Source organism: Motacilla alba, chromosome 2 (assembly GCF_015832195.1).
Source record: "Motacilla alba alba isolate MOTALB_02 chromosome 2, Motacilla_alba_V1.0_pri, whole genome shotgun sequence".
Lineage (NCBI taxonomy): Eukaryota > Metazoa > Chordata > Aves > Passeriformes > Motacillidae > Motacilla > Motacilla alba.
In genome coordinates this window covers 125,997,220-126,016,154 of record NC_052017.1, presented here as the reverse complement: position 1 = coordinate 126,016,154, position 18,935 = coordinate 125,997,220, and the positions used below count along the sequence as shown (strand labels likewise).

The 18,935-nt window shown below is 38.3% G+C and overlaps 1 protein-coding gene across 2 annotated transcripts in view; it reads left to right on the top strand.

Annotated features, from left to right (window-relative positions):
• The first annotated feature begins 1,552 nt into the window (after positions 1-1,552).
• The window catches only part of MMP16 (matrix metallopeptidase 16), a 170,946-nt gene continuing 153,563 nt past the window's right edge, over positions 1,553-18,935 (top strand). The window contains exon 1 of one of the 2 annotated variants that reach the window (XM_038123855.1): positions 1,553-2,021. In XM_038123855.1, the coding sequence (XP_037979783.1) occupies positions 1,890-2,021 (132 nt within the window). In that variant the 5' untranslated portion in view covers positions 1,553-1,889. The remainder of the gene's footprint in view (positions 2,022-18,935) is intronic. The other variant, XM_038123864.1, reaches the window with a different exon arrangement.

The window sequence follows — 18,935 nt, the reverse complement described above, 5'->3', positions numbered from 1 at the left end:
AATTTGTCCTGTCAGATGTACTGCACACCTATTAATACACTCCACAGTGATGCTGTCTTTTTTCTTTAATGGTAACACATTGCTGACTCATATTTACATTACAGCCCCCAGATTATTTTCTGAAGTGCTGGTATTTTACCAGTATCCTTTTGATTTTACTTTTTAATTTTTCTTCCCAAATATAATTTGCATGCATCAGTATCACGTTTTCTCCTGCTTCTTCCAAGACATTTCTTTAACTTGTACTTAATTATTCATTTCTTTAATTTTACTTCCTATATTTGTCACCAAAGTGCCAACAGGTCCATTTAACTTGCAGCACTGTATTTCATAATTTCATCATTCACATCACAAAGGATCAGAAGAAGAGAAAATGCCTTTAGATCAAGCACTTAATATGAAAAAAAGTATATCACAAAAGGAATTCTGCTTAACAGGATTACTTTTGATTAGGCAGATCATGACTTCTTCACGTAACTGCCTTACTCTTAATATACAAAATGGTGGACAACCAAATACACCCCTACATTCTGCTACCAGGTGCAGTCAAAATTGTGTACATGTAGTCTGCATGTGTTTTAATTTCAGTCATTAGGCTCAACTATCAGATTATGGAAATTTCACATCAGGTACATCTTCTACTTCCTGTTTGTCCCATATAATGATCAAGTACCTTTGCATATTTTTTGATAAACAAGCAGGAAAAAATAAGATTCCAATTTTAAATTCTTTTTTTTTTTTTTTTGTCAGTAAACTTGGGAGTTTTGGGTTTTTTTTCCTCTCCCCCTTTTTCCCCAAGATGCATTATTGCAGTATCATGTCCACTGACGTTAGGGATCATCTCACTTTCCTTATACTGGATGACAAATCAAAGGGCCGCATAAAAAAGTCCGATTTACTAATAAATCACTGCTGGAGTGGTTCATCTGCCGTAATCGTAAGGCATTTTGAATATGACAATATCCAGCAAGAAGTTAAATCATTTCACACGCTGATTTCCCTTAAGTGTATGGCCATGTTTTCGGACGCATTAAGCAGAATTTCATCACCCAAGCAGCTCCGCGGGCAGGGGAGCGCGGCGTGCCCGGGCACCGGCACCGTGGGTGGCTCGGGGCGCTCGCTCCGCGCCGGGCGCCTCCCGTGAAGAGGGCGGGGAGGCTCCGGCACTCGTTCGGCTCTGGGGGACGGGACCTGGGGAAAGGCCGCGGGCCGCTCCCGGCCCCGGTCCCCAGCAGTCGCCCGCGGAGGCTCCGGGCCGCGGCCCGCCGAGCGCGGCCGTGCGGCGCTGGCGCGCCGGGGCCGCCTGCTGGGGCCGTCGCCTTTAGGCCGCCTACGGGGCGGGGCCATGAAGGTTTCGGCTGAACATTCTGGAGTGGAGGGGAGCGGCGGGGTCGAGGCGAAGAGGGCAGGACAGGGAGCCGAGCCGAGCCGAGCCGAGCCGGGCCACGGCAGAGAGCCGAGCCGGGCCGAGCCGAGCCGGCCCGACCCGCCTTCCCCGGGAGGAGGCGGAGGCTGAAGGGGAGGAGGCAGGAGAGGAGGAGGAGAGGTGGAGGAGGCGGAGGAGGCGGGAGCGGAGGGAGGACACGGGGAGGCGGCTGCTGCTGCTAGGCAGAGAGGAGTCGAGCAGGAGCAGCAGCTGTACTCGGACGCCACATTCCCTCTTTGCGGGGCTGGTGGTGAGGATGTGCGAGAGCTGACCCTGCCGCGCCGCCGCCTGTGCTGTGAAGTGTCTGCTCCTCCTCCTCCTCCTCTTCCTCCTCTTCCCCGGCTGTGGGTGAACCTGCGCTACGGCTCTTCACCGACACGGGGGAGGCTGGTTTGTTTTGTGCATTTGTTTAAGGCAAAGAGAGAGAAAGAGAGGTCTTCCACCCGCTGAAGCACAGTTCACTATGATCGTACTCGCATCCAGCTCTGGAAGCCGGTTGGATTTCGTTTCTCAATCCAGGGTGTTTTTCTTGCAAACCTTCATTTGGATTTTATGTGCTACAGTGTGCAAAGCGGAGCAGTATTTCAATGTGGAGGTAAGATCAGCCGGATGCGTGTGCGAGCGTGTGTGTTTCCCCCTCTCCCTTTCCTCCCTTCCCTTTTTTTTTTATGTGCCTCAAATCAAATCAAATAGCCAGCCAGCCATGTCTTCCAGCAGCCAGGGCATACGTCTGTGTAGGCTTCCCTTCCAGCAGCCGGTAGCTAGCTCCCCTCCCCGCGCTGCCCCGCCTGATGGATGCGTTTCAGCCGGAGATCCCGTTATCCCGGCAGCGCGATGCCGGGCGCTGGAGCGCAGCCCGCGGGAGACGGGAAACCCTCACCCGGGCGCGGAGGAAACCTGGGGCGCAGTATGTACATGCATCTCAGGAAAGGTTCGCTGAATGTCTTGGACTTAAGATACCACTGTATTGCTGAGTTTTCCCAGCCTGTTTTGGTTTGGTTTGGGTTGGGTTTTTTTCCGAAGAAGAATGAATGAAAGAGCGTTATGGGGACAGGAAGAAGGAAACTTGAGATTTTTGGCACGTTTCTTTGTGGTAGAGTATCTGAAAAAAAATAACATCTTTTCCCCATGTAGACGTAAAAAAAAAGAGTTGCCACTGAAAATAGTGAAACAAATAGCATAAAGGTGCAACTACAGCTCGGAAGTTAGGGGGTGTGGAGGACAAGGAAACAGCATTTTTCTGAGGAAATGAAGATTAAAATGTGAGGATACCAAGATGGGGCAAGCCCTAAGAGTTTAAGCTTACAGTGACCATCCATTTCCAGTCATCTTTGTCTACACACCCAGTTTTCCCATTAGGAGTTTTTACATAGTGCTTTCACTTAACTAATGTTTCTTTACTGACTTTTATCATCTTTGCATATGTTCTTTCTTCCTTTTTCTCCATCCTGTCACACCATTTGTTCTGCTGTGATCCCTTACTCTATTGCAATGTGATGTGTCTATTTCCTTCTTCTTTTCCTTGTCAATTCAACTTATTGATTTTTCTTGCTATGTCTCTGTAATTTATATGCGCTCTTTCAGAGTCTTATACATAATTCTGGTATTCTGTTAGGTCGCTCTGTACCTTCATTTTCTTCTGTCCTGCCAACCCCACTCAAAACTTTCTGCTGCACCCATACACCAGACTTTTTTGTTTTATAGTCTCTTTAGTCTCCTGGGTTCCCATGATTCTTCCTCCCAGAAAAATAGTCTGTGTCCCTGTCTCACACATATGCACACTTGCTTATTTTATATCAGCTCTTGTTCTCACTCAGTGACACACATTCTTGCTCCTTTCTCTGACAAGATTGCTCATGCAGATCCTCCTCTGTTACTAGACTGTTTATCTAAAGTTCTTACCTGTATGTCTTCTCCTTCCGTTTCATGCAGGATCACATCAAGTGTATAAAGAACCCACATTTTCTTTCTCTAAATCTGTTTTCATCCTACTCTTTCCTTCTCTACAGGCAGTTTCCTTTGCAATTCTCTCAGCTTAACAACACTCATCCATTGATTCTTTCTTTGACTTCCATCTCTCCAAAAAGTATTGTCTTTTTACTCCATCATTTAAATCTCTCCTGATTATAAATTCTCATCTTTTTTCTCTGTCATCTGTGCTCTAGTCACTCATTTGATCCTTATCACAAATGTGCATCTCTGCTTCTGTTGGATTGTAAGGTCTTTGGAGCAGGACTCGTCTTCTCACGTTTGTCTGGTGTGTACCATGCTCAAGTCTGGAGTACAACTGTGAGGCTTCTGCTATATGAGTATTAAAACTGCATATTTAAGAGCACACATTGGTGTTTTATCCTTCAGCTCATGTCCTCAGCTGCCTTCTTTACTGATGAGCAGGGGAAGGAGGGGAAGAGAGGAAGTTGCACTCTGTATCCTCCCCATGCTTCACAGGCTGGCCCCCTGCAGAGTATAGGGATGAAATTCCAGCGACAGAACTTTCTCCTCCCACAGCAGTCTGCTTTGCTGGCATCTGGCTCTGCTGGAGAGACGGGCGGCAGATGGAGCTAGTGTGGGAAGAGAAAAAGATTGGTTTAGTCAAGTGGATCATGAACAGGAGGCCAGCTCCAGTCAGGAGGAGGTTTTCTGAGGAAAGAAGGGAAACACTTTCATTTTTGCCACCTCTTCCATATGGGAAACAGCACATTTTGAGGGTAAAGGCAATATCAGGAGCGAGAAACACTGTTGGATAGAATGAAGTGGCATGTATGTGTGATGAGGGCATATATTTCTCCTTTTTGAAATATGCCATCTTCTGCTCTTCTTTCCAGCCCTGCTGAAAACAAAGAGTGTTATCGTATACCAATGCTTCCAGTCTTTTCACATTTAAGTCTTTGAGCCACACATTGCTGGGAGCCAGAAGAGTGTTCCAGGGGGTTGCTGTATTATTTGAGAGTTGTTCTAATATGAGGCTTTTTCCTAGGTCACTGCCTTTGACCACTGCTAGTGACATGGTTCTGGCCTAAATGAACTTCACATTTGGCCCAGAACAGCCATTGCTATGTTCACATTGTTTGGATAGTGCTGAAAATTCAATTTTCTTTTTGCTGGGAACAGCAAAGGCTAAAAGCATGGGAAATTTGAGGCAAAGAACTTGGCAACAGCAAGTATGTATTGTGCTGTAAAACTCTGCATGTCAGCACAAGTGCATAAAGCAGTTGTACTTCAGAGTAAATTGTGAAAATGTAACAAGGATTTCTTATGACAATAAGAATAAATATGCAAATTAGGTATCAGGAGAGAAGTAGTGTACATATAGTTGAATGAAATGTCACTGAAAAAATTGCTTAGGATGGTTGGAAAGCAGATTTACTTTTCATTCTTTCTTGTCTTTAAATAAAATACAGATAATACCTGTTGAACATTATAAAATATGGAGATGGTTTATTTCCTCATGTTCTGTCTTGTTTAATCCACTTTCCTGATTGATAAGTAAAATCTGTGCAGTCTTGTTGAATTTTTTGGTTTGTTTGTTTCAGTGATGTGAGCCAGGGCAATTCTTAAGAGATACAACTGTAGCTCAAAGACATTAAATAATAATGTCTCCTTTTAAAAGTAAAATACAAAGTTGAAATTTAAGAGATGGTGTGAACATTTTTGTTCCTTGTAATTTGGTTGTCTCTCCGTAAAATTTCTTTTAGCCAAACAACTGAATGAAGGAATTACTCAAGTTTCCAATGATAGCTGAATTCAGCTGTGTATCCTGAAATGTATTAATGCATACAGTATTTCATGTAATAGCCACAGCAAATAGGTTGCAGATCATGAAATATGGTACATGAGAAAGGCATGCTTGCACTTTGTATTGATGAGAGTTTTGTGCTAAAGCTTCATGAGAGATGTTTATAACTGATAGGTAAAGAAATCATGATGAAATTTAGGAATCACTTAGTCATATATGAAGGAAGGTCTTAGCATTAATTTTCACAGTTCATTGATTATCAGTAACATTTTTGTGAGACTTTGTTTCTGACATCATGACAAAAACTAAGGACTACACTCTTAGTTCCCTCTTTTAGAGCTGAACTATTGGTCCAAAACAGTAACTTCATTAGGTATATTATTGAAAGACTATGTCATCAATGTTGAGTTTTGCTGCTATTTTCACCTATTTCTGTACACTAGCAGGGAAGATGTCCATCAATGAATGAAACGGAATGGAATAACAGTTACAAAAAAAACCATTCCAAATATATGACTAAATCAAACATATAGAGGCTAATTGTTACTAAAAAGTGATAGATCAACAAACTACCTTCTTTCCTGTATTGGGCTTCTCACTATAGTAATAAAATTTTGTGTGGCTCAAAGATAACTTCTTTGTGTGTTACTGGGAGTGTCTATAGATGGTCTTTCACAAATATCTATATATACATCTAGTGTGTATACATATATATACTTGCTTTGCTAAACCAAACAATATAAACAATATTGCACTTTTTGAGCTGGTATTGTTCTGCAAATTTATCTCCCAATGTCATCCATTAGTTTTTGTATGTACTTGAATAATAAGTATGTTTATATTTAATTAACTATTAAGTATCTAGTATTAAAAAAATGAAAACAAATGTTACCGTTTTGTTATGGGAAAAATGGTTATTGAAGCAAAAATATCCTCATCAGAGGACAGGATCAGCATGCATCTAAAATACGATTGATCTCCGGAACATAAAGCTGCTTACTCTTACTTAGATGAGTATCTGCCTAAGCCCTGTCGAGGAAAGTGTTTTTAGAGTTGCACCTAGTTTCATTGACTGTATCTGTAATGTGGGAAACACTACAGAGAAAGCATGCCTCATCATCTCTCTCCTCAAGCTGGCAGTTATGCTGGTTTCCTCCTTCTATTGCTAAATGTATGGACTTGAATCCCTAGGGGAGATCTTAAAATTACTCTTATTTTATTGTGAGTAGATCTTTAAAACAATACAGTCATCTCCCATTTTCAAAAGTGGGGTAGTTAAATTGCATGTTGTGGAACAAAACACATTGGAATCCAAACTTCAGAAAAATAACATCAGTTTCCTCCATGGTAATAAGTTTCTGAGAACCCCATTGTTTTCATTGTTAATAAACTTCACAATTAGCCTCCAGCTCCTGCTGAATGATAAGGCATGACCTTTTATTCCATAAGCTCTTAGTCTTTTAGGCTTAAAACCAGACTGGTTTCATTCTTCAGCTGGCATCTGAAAAGGAATAAACATTTGGGAGGGGAATAAGTCCTCCAAAGCACCTTTACACACTTTTGAACTAGTGGTCTTGGTTGAGAGGTTTATAGGCACAACACAATTCTTTCATAGTTCATTAAAATGCAAGCTGAAAACCATGGAAAAGCAATTAATGTGGTTTTGGTATCAACAGTGCCACGTGTCCTAACAGGAATTTAGAGGATCTTCTGCATTGTTTGAAGTTAGAGTCACTATGCATGATTCTCAATTACTTAAATTCTGAATCTCACTCTTGCATAGGATATCAATGAAATGAACTGGACCTTTGTTAGAACAAGGAGTTCAAACTGAAATTGTAGAAAGATGGAGGGGAGTTGCTGAATCAGGTGACGAAGATGATTAGTGGGTGAAATATTAGTCAAGGAAAACACAGATATAATGTGGTATATTTCCTGTTTGCTTATTTATGAAATACAGATACAAAGAAAAGCTCCTATAAATGTCTCTGGTGGGCAGATATATCTAGATAAGGAAAATAATTGGAAAATTATGTGTCTGATGGAAGGCAACAGAATACTTTTCTCTCAAAGAAGGAGAATACCTACTATATAATGAACTGGCTCTCATTTGATATGAAGAAATACATGTGAAAAAATACTACTTAGTTGTTAGAGTGCATTTACTACTGTAAAGTGTGAGATTTTTTTGTGCAACTGACATTGCAGGGAAGTTCATGGATTCTGTTGCCTGTGTTTTTTCAAAGACAGGTTGGAAGGATGGTGCCTGTTCTTATGGCTTCACTGCTGGCATAGTATTTTATACCTTAGGTACAAAACATATTTGTTTATTATTGTAGTTCAACTTGTTTTGCTGTTGTAAATTTTTGTCAGTTTAGTGTTTAAGCATCACAGCTGTTAGTGAATCTCAGTTCTACTAAAGAAAAGAAATAAAATGGTTAAAGAGATTTATGTAATCACCTTATGTAGTACAAGATAAAACTACAAAAACATGTATTCCTAATGTTTTCTGACATGAGAGCTTACTAAATTAAATACAATATTTATTGGCCAACCAGTAAACCCTGAACAAGCCCAAGCTTTCCCATTCCATTCTTTGGAAGGCATAATGTAAAACGCTTGCATAACCATTCATTGTTTCTTCAAAGTGGATATACTGTGTTCTTTAACTGGTTTAAGATTTATGCTGCTCTTTGTCAGTTTTATTTGAATCCATCTAAAAGGTCAGTGCTTGCTCTAGGCACCTCAGCTCTGCTTATGCACTCAGCAAGACCGTAAGAGTTTATAAAGATAGAATGTGGTATTATATAGATTTTAAAGCATTTCAAACTGCATCTGTTTTTAGAATTTTAAAGTCTGTCTCATTCTTGTACTTTACGGAATGATCATTTTGTGATATTAAACATTGGAGGTACTGTTTGAAGATCCTTAGGAAACAATGTAACTTTAAAAAAAAATCTTTTAATTACCCTATTTAAATTGCTTAAATCTCAGCTCTCCGTTTCAGATTCCAGTTTATTGTCTAACTTTTTTGCCATCCTTAAAATGCACTGTTGACCATAATCTGAAGGAGCAGGTTGAGTCTGTTTAATTTGTTATCTGTGATATGTCAAGTGACAGATTTGGTTTCATTCTGTATAAGGAAGGCCAGGATTAGTGCTGCAAACATGATTTTAGCTGGCACTGAAATGGATTTGAAAAATAATTATGATTAGAGCTTTATCCTTTAAAGGGAGGTCATGCTATTTGGAACCTTTATTTATTGGTTGCCTGGCAACTGTTCATTCATGTTCCTGCTTATCATCATTCATTGTAAGCATCTTTGCTGTACACTAAGAGCAATTAAGTGGCAACACTTTATTTCTGTGATGAATTAAATTTGACATAAATTACAGATGAAGAAAAAAATATTTCTGTAGTTTTACTTATTAACCAAAACTGTTGGTAAAGCGTTTCTTTGCTTATTAGCATCTGGTTATACCAGCTGAGGATTTCAGCTGTAATAATAATGTTTCTAGCTTTTTGAGATATTACAGCACATAATTGACTTAGGGGCTTATTCAGGTATTTTCGCCATGTTTAGAAACTCCTGTTAATTTCAAGATCAAGGCTTCAGGGTGCTAGAAGACTTATGTCCTGTTGATTTCAGAGATTAATATTAGGCAATCCAATCTCAAATATTGAAGCTTGAACCCAGTCGTTGGGAAAGGGATTTCACGTTCTAGAGTTAAAACTGCTGTGCTAGGAGATGTGCAGGTGAAGCAATAAGAAGAACATTAAAGTCACTTGATGTTTTCTCTGTAAAACAACAGCAGTTTTTATTACACGTTGAAGAAAGCATAAAGCATATTATTGAACAATTGCTTTGTGACTGTGGATGAAAATATTTTGCTCTCTTTATTAATTCATTATGAATCATATCAGGATTGACCCTTGTGTGGAATGGCAGTGTGGACTGAGACTGTCAGGTTATGGAGTATTTGTAGAAGATGTCTTTGTAAAGAATATTGAAGAAAATTCCTTATGTCTGCATCTTAAAAGATCATCTATGCTGTGGGGCCAGGCTAGAAGTAGATTTATGTCTCTGCTGCTACCACTTGGTAGGATTGCCTCTATTCTGATTGGCTCAGTGCTTTGGAAAAGAGGCCATCTCTATTCACATGTTGATAAGAATGCTATCAGCAGTAGTCAGTATGGGTTTACTAAGGGTAAATCATTCTTGACCAACCTTATTGCCTTCTATGATGACACAGCTGCCTGGACAGATGAGGGGGAGAACAGTGGATATTGTCTACCTTGACTTCAACAAGGCTTTCAAAGCTGTCTTGCCCAATATCCTCACAGGCAAACTCAGGAAGTGTGGACTGTGTGAGTGGACAGAGGTGGTTTGAGAGCTGGCTGTACAGCAGATCCCAAAGGGCTATAATCAGTGGCACAGGGTCTGGTTAGAGGCCTGTCACTGGTGGTGTCCCCCAGGGATCAGTACTGGGCCCAGCATTGTTTAACTTTTTATCAATAACATGGGTGAAGGGGCAGAGGCCTCCTCAGCAAATTCTCTGATGGTGCAAATCTGGGGGGAGAGGCTGATATCTCAGAGTTCTGTGCAGCCCTTCAGAAGGATCCTGACAGGCTGGAGAGATGGACAGAGAAGAACCTTCTGAAATTCAACAAAGGTGGATGCAGGGTCCTGCAACTGGAGATTGCAACTGTATCCTGGGGTACCAGGCAGAGAATTGCCAGCAGGTTGAGGGAGGTGATTGTGTTGCTCTACTCAGCCCTAGTGAGGCCACATCCGGAGAGCTGTGTCCAGTTCTGGCCTCCTCAGTACAAGAATATCTCTCCTGCAAGGACAGGCTGAGGGATCTGGGCCTTTTCAGCCTTGAGAAGAGATGACTGAGAGGGGATCCATCAATATCTATCAGTATCTGGAGGGAGGGTGTCAAGAGGATGGAGCCAGCCTCTGCTCTGTGGTGCTGAGCAATAGGACAAGAGGCAATGGGCAGAAACTGGAATACTGGAAGTTCCGTCTGGATATGAGGAAGAACTTCTTTACTCACACTGGAACAGCATGTGGAGTCTTCCTCACTGGAGATACTCAGGAACCATCTGGATACAATCCAGTGCCATATGCTCTGGGATGACCCTGCTTGAGCAGGGAGGTTGGACCACATGACCCACCATGGTATCTTCTAACCTGACCGATTCTATGATTATGTGAAAAAATGTCCCTCTGTGACTGATGCCCTCTTCTTTGAGCTTCTGATTGTATTAATTCACAAGTACTAATCATATCATGACAGAGTTAGGAGGAAAAAAGTAACTGCTGTAAGACAAATCTATATCAATTTTTATCATATTTTTCCACTCATGTGACATGTCTGTAATACATGAAGATTGTGTAGTGTGTTTTTTCTCTTTTATGAAACAGTTGAACTGGTTTCAAAGCTGTATAGATAATTGGAAAAAAATGCCAAACTCAGAAAATCTAGTCTGTAGTATTTTTTTCTCATGATATTATAGAGAAGAAGTTGTTTTATTTCATTGGTACTGTTCATTTTTTGCTGAGATGTAATCACAAATTCATTTACAGATGTGAAATAGATGTTGTCAAGGGGAAGACTTAATTCCTTATAAAATTACCAGCTGAAAGGCCGAAGGAAAATTATCAATGTCTTTGAAACATAAATAGTAAAACAGAGAAAAAAGCCTCCCTTTCAGTGGGAAGTTACTTTATTTAAATGTATTGGTGGATATTTACAAAGTGTACAACAGAGGAAATTGCTTTCTTTTTGTATGGCATGTAGATCTGAAGGTGATGATCCTGTCACGTTTTTACCTCAGACACTGGTTGTGTGATGCTCTTCTAGGAAATTGCTTTGACCCACTGTCTTTGCAGAGAAATTGACAGATTGTATCTGTCTGTGTTGTGGTTTGTGTGTAATTACAAGTGAAAGAAATTATCTTTCATGCAAAAATGTGCATTATTATTATTGTTATGAGAAGTAATAGAAATATATTGTTAACTGTACTTCAAGATTTTGGTCTTTGCATGTGAGGCTTTTTTTTTTTTTTTTTTCTCTCATTAGAAAAATGAAATAATAATTTAAAAAACCTCAAACCAACCCAGGACAGAGTTCCAGTGTTTGATTTTTCTTGTTGCCTATGAAGTGCCAAGCTCTGATAGTTCTATCCTTCGTTACTTGTACATGAAATGCCAGCTTTGGAAATGTCTTTATTATATTTTTCTCTATAGCATATATTTTCAAATATGTTGGGAAAAGCATGTGATGTAGGAAAAGGATGTGACTGAGACATTTTGCTGGGGAGGGGGGGGTGCTGAAGATCCAGGTTGTGTGTCCAGTTCCATCATGAGTCTTCATATGGATCCCGTAGTTTATCCATCTTTGTAACCTAGCTTGTGCAAGTGTGCATTGAACTAAGTGAAGAGTGTTTCCAGCATACATATCAAGAGTAATAGAAGAAAAGCGATGTAAAAGAGCCAGGAATATACCTTCATCATTCCTTTATCTTGGGGCGGTTTCACTTTTTTTGTGAAATGTAGTAGAGGGGTATCAAAAAATATAAATACAGCATTTCAATTTAATAGTCTGTATAATCGTTCTAGAAGTGAATGTGTTCAAAAGAAAGTGCCAGAGCAGAAAAAGATGAAAGATATATCTGTAAGAGTTTGAACACTGGTTTTGATTTTTTTGTGGGTTTTTTTTTAGGATTTTTTAGGTTTTTTTTTTGTTTGTTGTTTTGTTTTTGTTTTGTTTTTGTCTTTTAAAATATGAGTACCAAAATTTGGTAGACAACACTATTAGAATTAGGTCAAGGATGTCATTAGATAACTGAAGATAGAGAGCATCACAGTCTCTTTCAGAATGAAAGTTTGAATAAGATCATTTTTGTTACCCAAACATACTCAAAATGATTTTAAATAAATATAAAAGTCTTAACAAATAAAGCAATTTTGGATCAGATTGTAAATACCACAGAATGCACAATTAAAAACTGTTCTGTTTTTGAGTGAATGTGCTCAAACAAGTAAATTGTTCCACAAACATTCATGTTTCCTTTTCATCACAATACCTAAGCTTCTCCTTTTGTATTTGAATATTTGTGGATTTTTATGACATACAATAAAACTGCAGTGCACTGCTCCATGCATTTAATGTTTTATATCAGGCACCTCTAACAGGCAGCCATACTGCCCACATACCCCTGGGTGTTAAGAAATTAATGGGGAGAGGCTAAGGTAAATAAGATTTGCTGTGATGATATGTTAAGTATGATAGAAGTAGAAACTGAATGTTTTTCCTCAAGGTTCCTGTACCACCTGTTCACCTTATGACTGTTTCAGAGTGATTTGGAGTATTTTTCTGAGCTCTCCTGTTGGTATTGACCAGAAGTGTGATTAAGTTGCTTGCATGTGGGTATCGAGCGCCTCTTAAAGTGCCTTTGGCCAAGATGTGCTCAAGGCTGGCAGAAATAACATGGGACCATCAAAAGTTTCTTCTTTAGGCTAGCAACAGGAAGCCAGTCTGTGTGTTCTAAGTCAGCTCATACGACTCTAGACACTTCTATTTAGGTAACTAAAACCTGTTTATAGCTTTAAATGATGCCGGAGAGTGATGAGACCTATGTCTATAGGGCTCCCCAGCGTAGACGGTGGCATTCCAATGTCATGATTAGGGTTGAATCCCTTCCCTCTGCAGTGGTAGGATTCATTATGCTTGTGTAGGGACCTGGTGCTGTTTAGGCCCTGTGGTCTGACTTGCTTGGTCCCTAGATACCGTTCCAGAAAATCATGGGCCTCCTAAAAAATCCAGTGATATATCTCCCATCTCCTGGTTAATGTAGTTCATCTCAAATCACACCAGACACCTATACTCCTGACAAAACCAAGAATAGAACTCCATCCTTATGTCACTACAATTTTTACCCTGTCACTTTGATGCTCTGCACCCTATTAAATATATTCATCCCATAGTGTAAAAGGTTAACACTGCCTCACATCTTCGGATCTCACGTATTCTAAGTATTTAGTTAGGGATTTAAAGAACACAACATTTCTGTACTGTAACAAGACAGTTTTGCCTTCAGCTGTAACGAGATCGGGTCTGAGCCTGTTCAGATCCATGTAAAGCATGTTACCTAACTCAGAGCAAACACTTATGGCAGGTTTTATAAATTTACTGCTTCTGCCTGTTCTTTCGTGCCTTACCTTAAATGGTTTTAAAGACTCTCTTTCTGTCCTAAACTTACAAATGTCTAAACAGCTTGAGGGGAGAAAACAGAATGTTAAGCATTTTTATAAAAAGTAAGTAATAAGAAAATATATTTTATAAGAATAAGCTTGCTAAGTGCCTGATAGACAATCCCCAAGAAGATAAAAAAATGACATTTTAATAATTTCTTTGGCTAAGAGCTCTTGGCCTTCAAGAATAATTATCTTGTTTTCAAGTACTTCTGTTATGTAAAGCAAAATGGGGATTAAGTCAACAAAAATTTACATTTCTGTGTTAATACCAGAATTTAGATCTCATCATAGGCAGGTATGTAATTTCATTGGTTTATACTACTTGCTTTAGGTCTTCAAAACAGTAATTTTAACTGTGTCAGATTAAGGGTGTAACTGACCAGCTTGTATTTAAAAATTTAGTTATTTAATTAATTTTTAAATCAAAAATTTGAAATACTTGAATATGCTACCTGATATACTATTTAAATGAGCTTTCTGCTGTCATGTAATTAGAGAGAGAGTAGATCTGCCGTGGATTTTTAAGTCTGCATTTGTGAAGAAAGAGTGACATATCTTCAATCTTTTAATCCAGAAGAGCTTTCTTTGTAATATAAAGCTCTACTCTTGTTTTGCACTCACAGGCTCATTTAGAGATAAGACAGTATTTTAGATCCTTTGTGAATAATTCCATCATTTTTCCTGACTGTTGAGAGAATTTAGTTTTTGTCCCAGCAGTCAGATAAAGATATAATCATTGTTCTTCGTAGAGTAGTTGCCTAGAACCAAGATATTAGAGATTTTTTTTATATACAAGATCTTCCTGAGGAGGTGATGTCAATTTAATTTGGACCAAAAGTTTTGGATTCTATAGAATCTCTAACTTTGCTCAGTATAAAAATTCTGTTTCATTAAAACTTGGAGGATTTTAATGTCTTTATGAATATTTGCTTCCTTATCTAAATTTTGAGCACCAGAGGAAATTATTCTCAAGGTGAATGGAAGCTTTTAAAACATTGGAACAATACATTCTATGATGTTTTGTAAAAGTTACGAGGGATAATGGATAGGGGAGCCTAAAGCAATTACTGTTTTTCTCATGTTCTGTCTCCAGTAGTACATCAGAGAAGTTCATCATGCCTGTTAACTTTATCCTGATAACTAGAAAAGGAAAAAGGGACTTTTAACTTTAAATGTCCTCTAGTCTGAGGATTGTATAGGTTTTAACTTGTTTTTAGAAATAAAATAGCTAAACGTGTGGTTGAAAATTGTGCAATGGTGTTTGGTGAAGTAAGTAATGAAAAAAAAAAAGTGGTTACGTTTTAAAATTTGAAACAAAGAATTCATAGAATTGTTGAAAGAAGTCAAGAGCCTTCAGAGTTCTATAGAAATAGAGAATATAATTTTCCTTTATGCTTTCTTTTTTTTTTTTGGAGTTCATAAACTCCAAAAATGTTTCAGTGATAAGAAGAAACTAGAGACAGGAAGAAGAAAGGGAATCCACCCATATTAAATTTATTTTCTTTTTTGTAACTCTTATTTGTTTACTTGTGTACTTAGTAGCCTGGTAAAATATCTGATCTTCATTGGGAAACTTAGATGAGACTCTAACTTCATGGAATTGTTGAGATTTTGCCATTAATTTCATTGCATCCAAGGTTTTACTCCAAGCTATTTGAAAAGCACTGAATTACTAAACATTTTAACTTAGTAAATTAAAATTACATATATCAAAGAATCACAGAATTATTTGGGTTGGGATGGACTTTTAAGATTATCTAGTTTCATCCCTGCCTGCCATGAGCAGGGACACCTTCCACTAGACCAGGCTACTCAAAGTCATCCAACCTGGCCTTGGAAGGTTTCAGAAATGGGGCATCCACAACTTCTTTAAGCAACCTGTGCCAGTGTCTCACTACCATTTTTCATCACAGTGAAAAATTTCCTCCTGACATCTAATCTAAACCTCTTTCATTTAAAGCCTTTGTCCTGTCACTACATATTTTTCCTAAAAGCCCCCCTCCAAGGTTTATTGTAGGCCCCATTATGTGTTAGAATGCTGCTAGAAGGTCCCTGAAGCCTTCTCTTCTCCATGTTGGGAATTAATATAATTACATTATATTACATATTTAATATGAATGTTTATTAAATATTTAATATAAATACTGGTGTAAAAATCCATTGGCTTAACCTATATATAAGGGATGAAATTAGCACAAAAAAAAATGGAGATGCCCTATCTACGCATAAGCTGAATCTTGTAGTTAGAAGAAAATTTCAAGTTGTTACAGGGGTGTTATTCTTGAAGCACTTTTTGAAAAGAGCAGTAGTGGGGCCATTCAGAGAAGAAAAAGTTAGCTTGAGATAGGATCTAACTATTTCATGTGGGGGCTTACATTGTATAACCTTACTCATCAGCAGTAATGGACTGGATTCCTTCCTTGTTCTATACTCTCTCTAACAGTAATTTTCTCCTTCAGAGAGGCTGATGCCTCTACTGACAGCCATTGACTATAATGCTTATTCTTCTGCATTAGTGTATCTAACTTAAGAACCCTATAGCTATTCTGTTAGACCAAAAATGTGGGTTATATTGCATCAATACAGTTTTATGCTTCATTGCTTTTTGTCATTTACACTTTCAAGTCACTTTTCATTGTGTGAAAGTGTCTTTTTTCCAACAACATTTAATTCAATGCTGAAAATTGTAAATAATGCCCACAGAATCAACCATACTTGTTTGAAAATCATGAAAAAGGGCTTTTAGAATATTTTTGGTTGTCTTCTTTTTGATCTCTTGGGTTCACTTCTTTTTGTTATTTTTCTTTTTGAAACAAGAATGAGAAATTCACAGTTAAAGAAGAAACAGAATATTTTCATTTTATACAGCCAAGTCTTCAAGAAGCTTTCCAAAAGTTTAACATGAAAGCTGTCTAACACTAGCCACACTGCTTTCTTCATACCTCTTTTCAGTTTTGATTGTCTTCAAAATTGTATTTGCTGCTATTTTTGCTCCTGTTAAAACCTGCCACTTCATAAGGTCAAAGTACTTCTAACTGCTGACAAACACTGTTTTTCATTATATGATGACTGTTAAAATTACACAATTTGCATAAGACCTTTAAACTGTTTAACAGTAGCTAACTGGCTGACCTTGTGCATCACTATGGCAGAAGATGCCTGTTTGATTCTAGGACTTAGATGCTAATTTTTTGTAGCTGCAGGGGCTGGGTAGTTCTCCTGAAATTTAGCTTTTATTTTCATATGTGTTGCAACTTCTCCAGTAGGAACAAGAAAACACAGATTTTACTGCTTTTAAACTGTGTGACTTTGTACTCTTGATTTGGTATTTTGTAGGATCTATGGGAGACAAAAATAGGGTTGTAGGTGAAGTAGGACCAGTGTTGCAGAGGTTTAGGATTAGACCTTCAAAAGCATCATATTAAAGTACCAGTAGTGGCATGTACTTTTAGTCATAAACTAACATTAGTTTTTGAACTAAGGGGTTTAATTTAGATACTAGTATTTAAATAATATAAATGAATTTTTTAGATTAATATTTAGATAATATAAATTCTCCATTCTCTCATGTAGTCTGGTCCTTTTTATTTTGTTGTTTATTTTATTTCACTCTGATTGAGATATATGAAATTTAACAAGACAGGACTGCTTAGTAGCTGACTGCTTAGGTAATATTTTCATGAGAAAAATGCATTGATTGATACATACTCAATTAATATTGGTTGAAGGGGAGTTGACACAACATTATAGACAGTTGACTGCCAACAATATAAACTGAAACTTCAGAATTACCATACTGATTGAATTCATGTCATGAATCAGGAGTTGAAAGTGAGAGGACGGGCTCAAGAAAACCTGCCAATGGGGATTCTACTTGTTTAAGAGTGCAGGTGGGGAATTTAACATTATTTTAACCATGTATATTTACAATAGAGGGTATTTTAAATCAGCCACCCCATTTCTGTCCTACAATTAAGAAAACATTTCTTGGTAGAAAGGAGATAGCAAGTAATGGATTTCAAAAAGATAAAGAGAAACAGACTGTAATATGTAAGAAAAGCAGTGGATAATGTGTCTTTCAGTTTTGAGAAAGCAGAAGAGGGAATGCAAAGAGGCATTGCACTTTGATTGTATTAACTGGGTTAGATTCATCTCTTTAGCTGTAGTTCCACAAAGGATCTCTGAAAAGATAGGAGCACCCAAGTGTGGAGGTGAAAGAATAGAATCAGCTGAAGCGGAAACATTGTTACCTCAGATCATGACTGACACATCTGTCTCTCGTGAAACATTTCCCTGCAGTTTGTACATTTGCACTACCCCATAAATTCCATTAGATTGTAGATTGTGGATGATGCAAATGTTACCTCATCATCTCACTGTCTGTCCCATATCTTCGGGTACAGTCTCACAGTAGATGAAATTTTGCTGGAAAATGTGTTCCCCTTTGGTGGGAAAACCAAAGGCCCTTTGAGGCATGTGAATAGTTCTGTGATGGTGACACAATTCATATCTGGGATATGATTCAGGAAAAAAAAGAAACTAGTTCCTGGAGTCCCCTCTGCTGAAGATGAGGTAAGTCAAGAGAGTTTTCCAAGGCTCATCGCTGTTTGGTACTTCCCAAGACTGTCAAGGAAGAATGCCACTGGGAATTGATCTGTACTATGTTTTTGGGAACTGAGCTGAGATTTTCAACTTGTTTTATGTGCTAGCAGCCCTCTGAACTCCTGTAGTAGCAATGGTGTAGCAATATTAGCCTTCATGACTACATTCAGAGTAGTGTTAGAATCTTCCTCTACTTTATTCCTTTCTATTTCTCTTTATAAACCTCAGCCTGGTACACAGCAGAAGACTTGAGCCTTGATCTGGTAAAGCATGCTATTGAGAACTGTGTTTAGGAAAGCTAGAACCAGTCAGGATCTTGAAAGGAGAAAGCCCAGAGTGGCTTTTTGTCATTGATACTGTTTGCTTGCTCTGATAGCCTGTGAAATACTGCCTTCAGTATAAACTGTGTAAACAAAATCAAGCTATTGATACCTACTGGGCTTATTACTCCTACACAAGTCAAACGTTTTCTCCATTCTTGTTTTGAAAGCCACTTCTTAATCTCTGTGAGGAACTTTTCTAATGTCTGACCTTGTAGGTGAAACTACTTTGTGATGCAGCATTATCTGATTTGAAACTGACATAAATAAAGTGTTAATTGTGTAAAATTTATCTCTTTCATATCAGCAATACATACGGTGTTGCTGGTTTTGTTTTTGTTTTTTCTCAGTGAATTGAAGTTACTCTGGCTGTTCTATGCTGCATAGAATTTTAGAGTTTAAACATTACGCTGTAAGAAGTATTTACAATTTCTGTTCTAAAAGTGAAGTCAGAGTTACTGGATTGCAGTTTTTCAGATCCTCCCTTATTCCTTATGTAAATACAGTTATTACCATATAATTTATATGATTCTTTCTCTCTGCTTTTTAACATAATTTCTTTATTCTAAGTAGAAGAAAGGATATTGA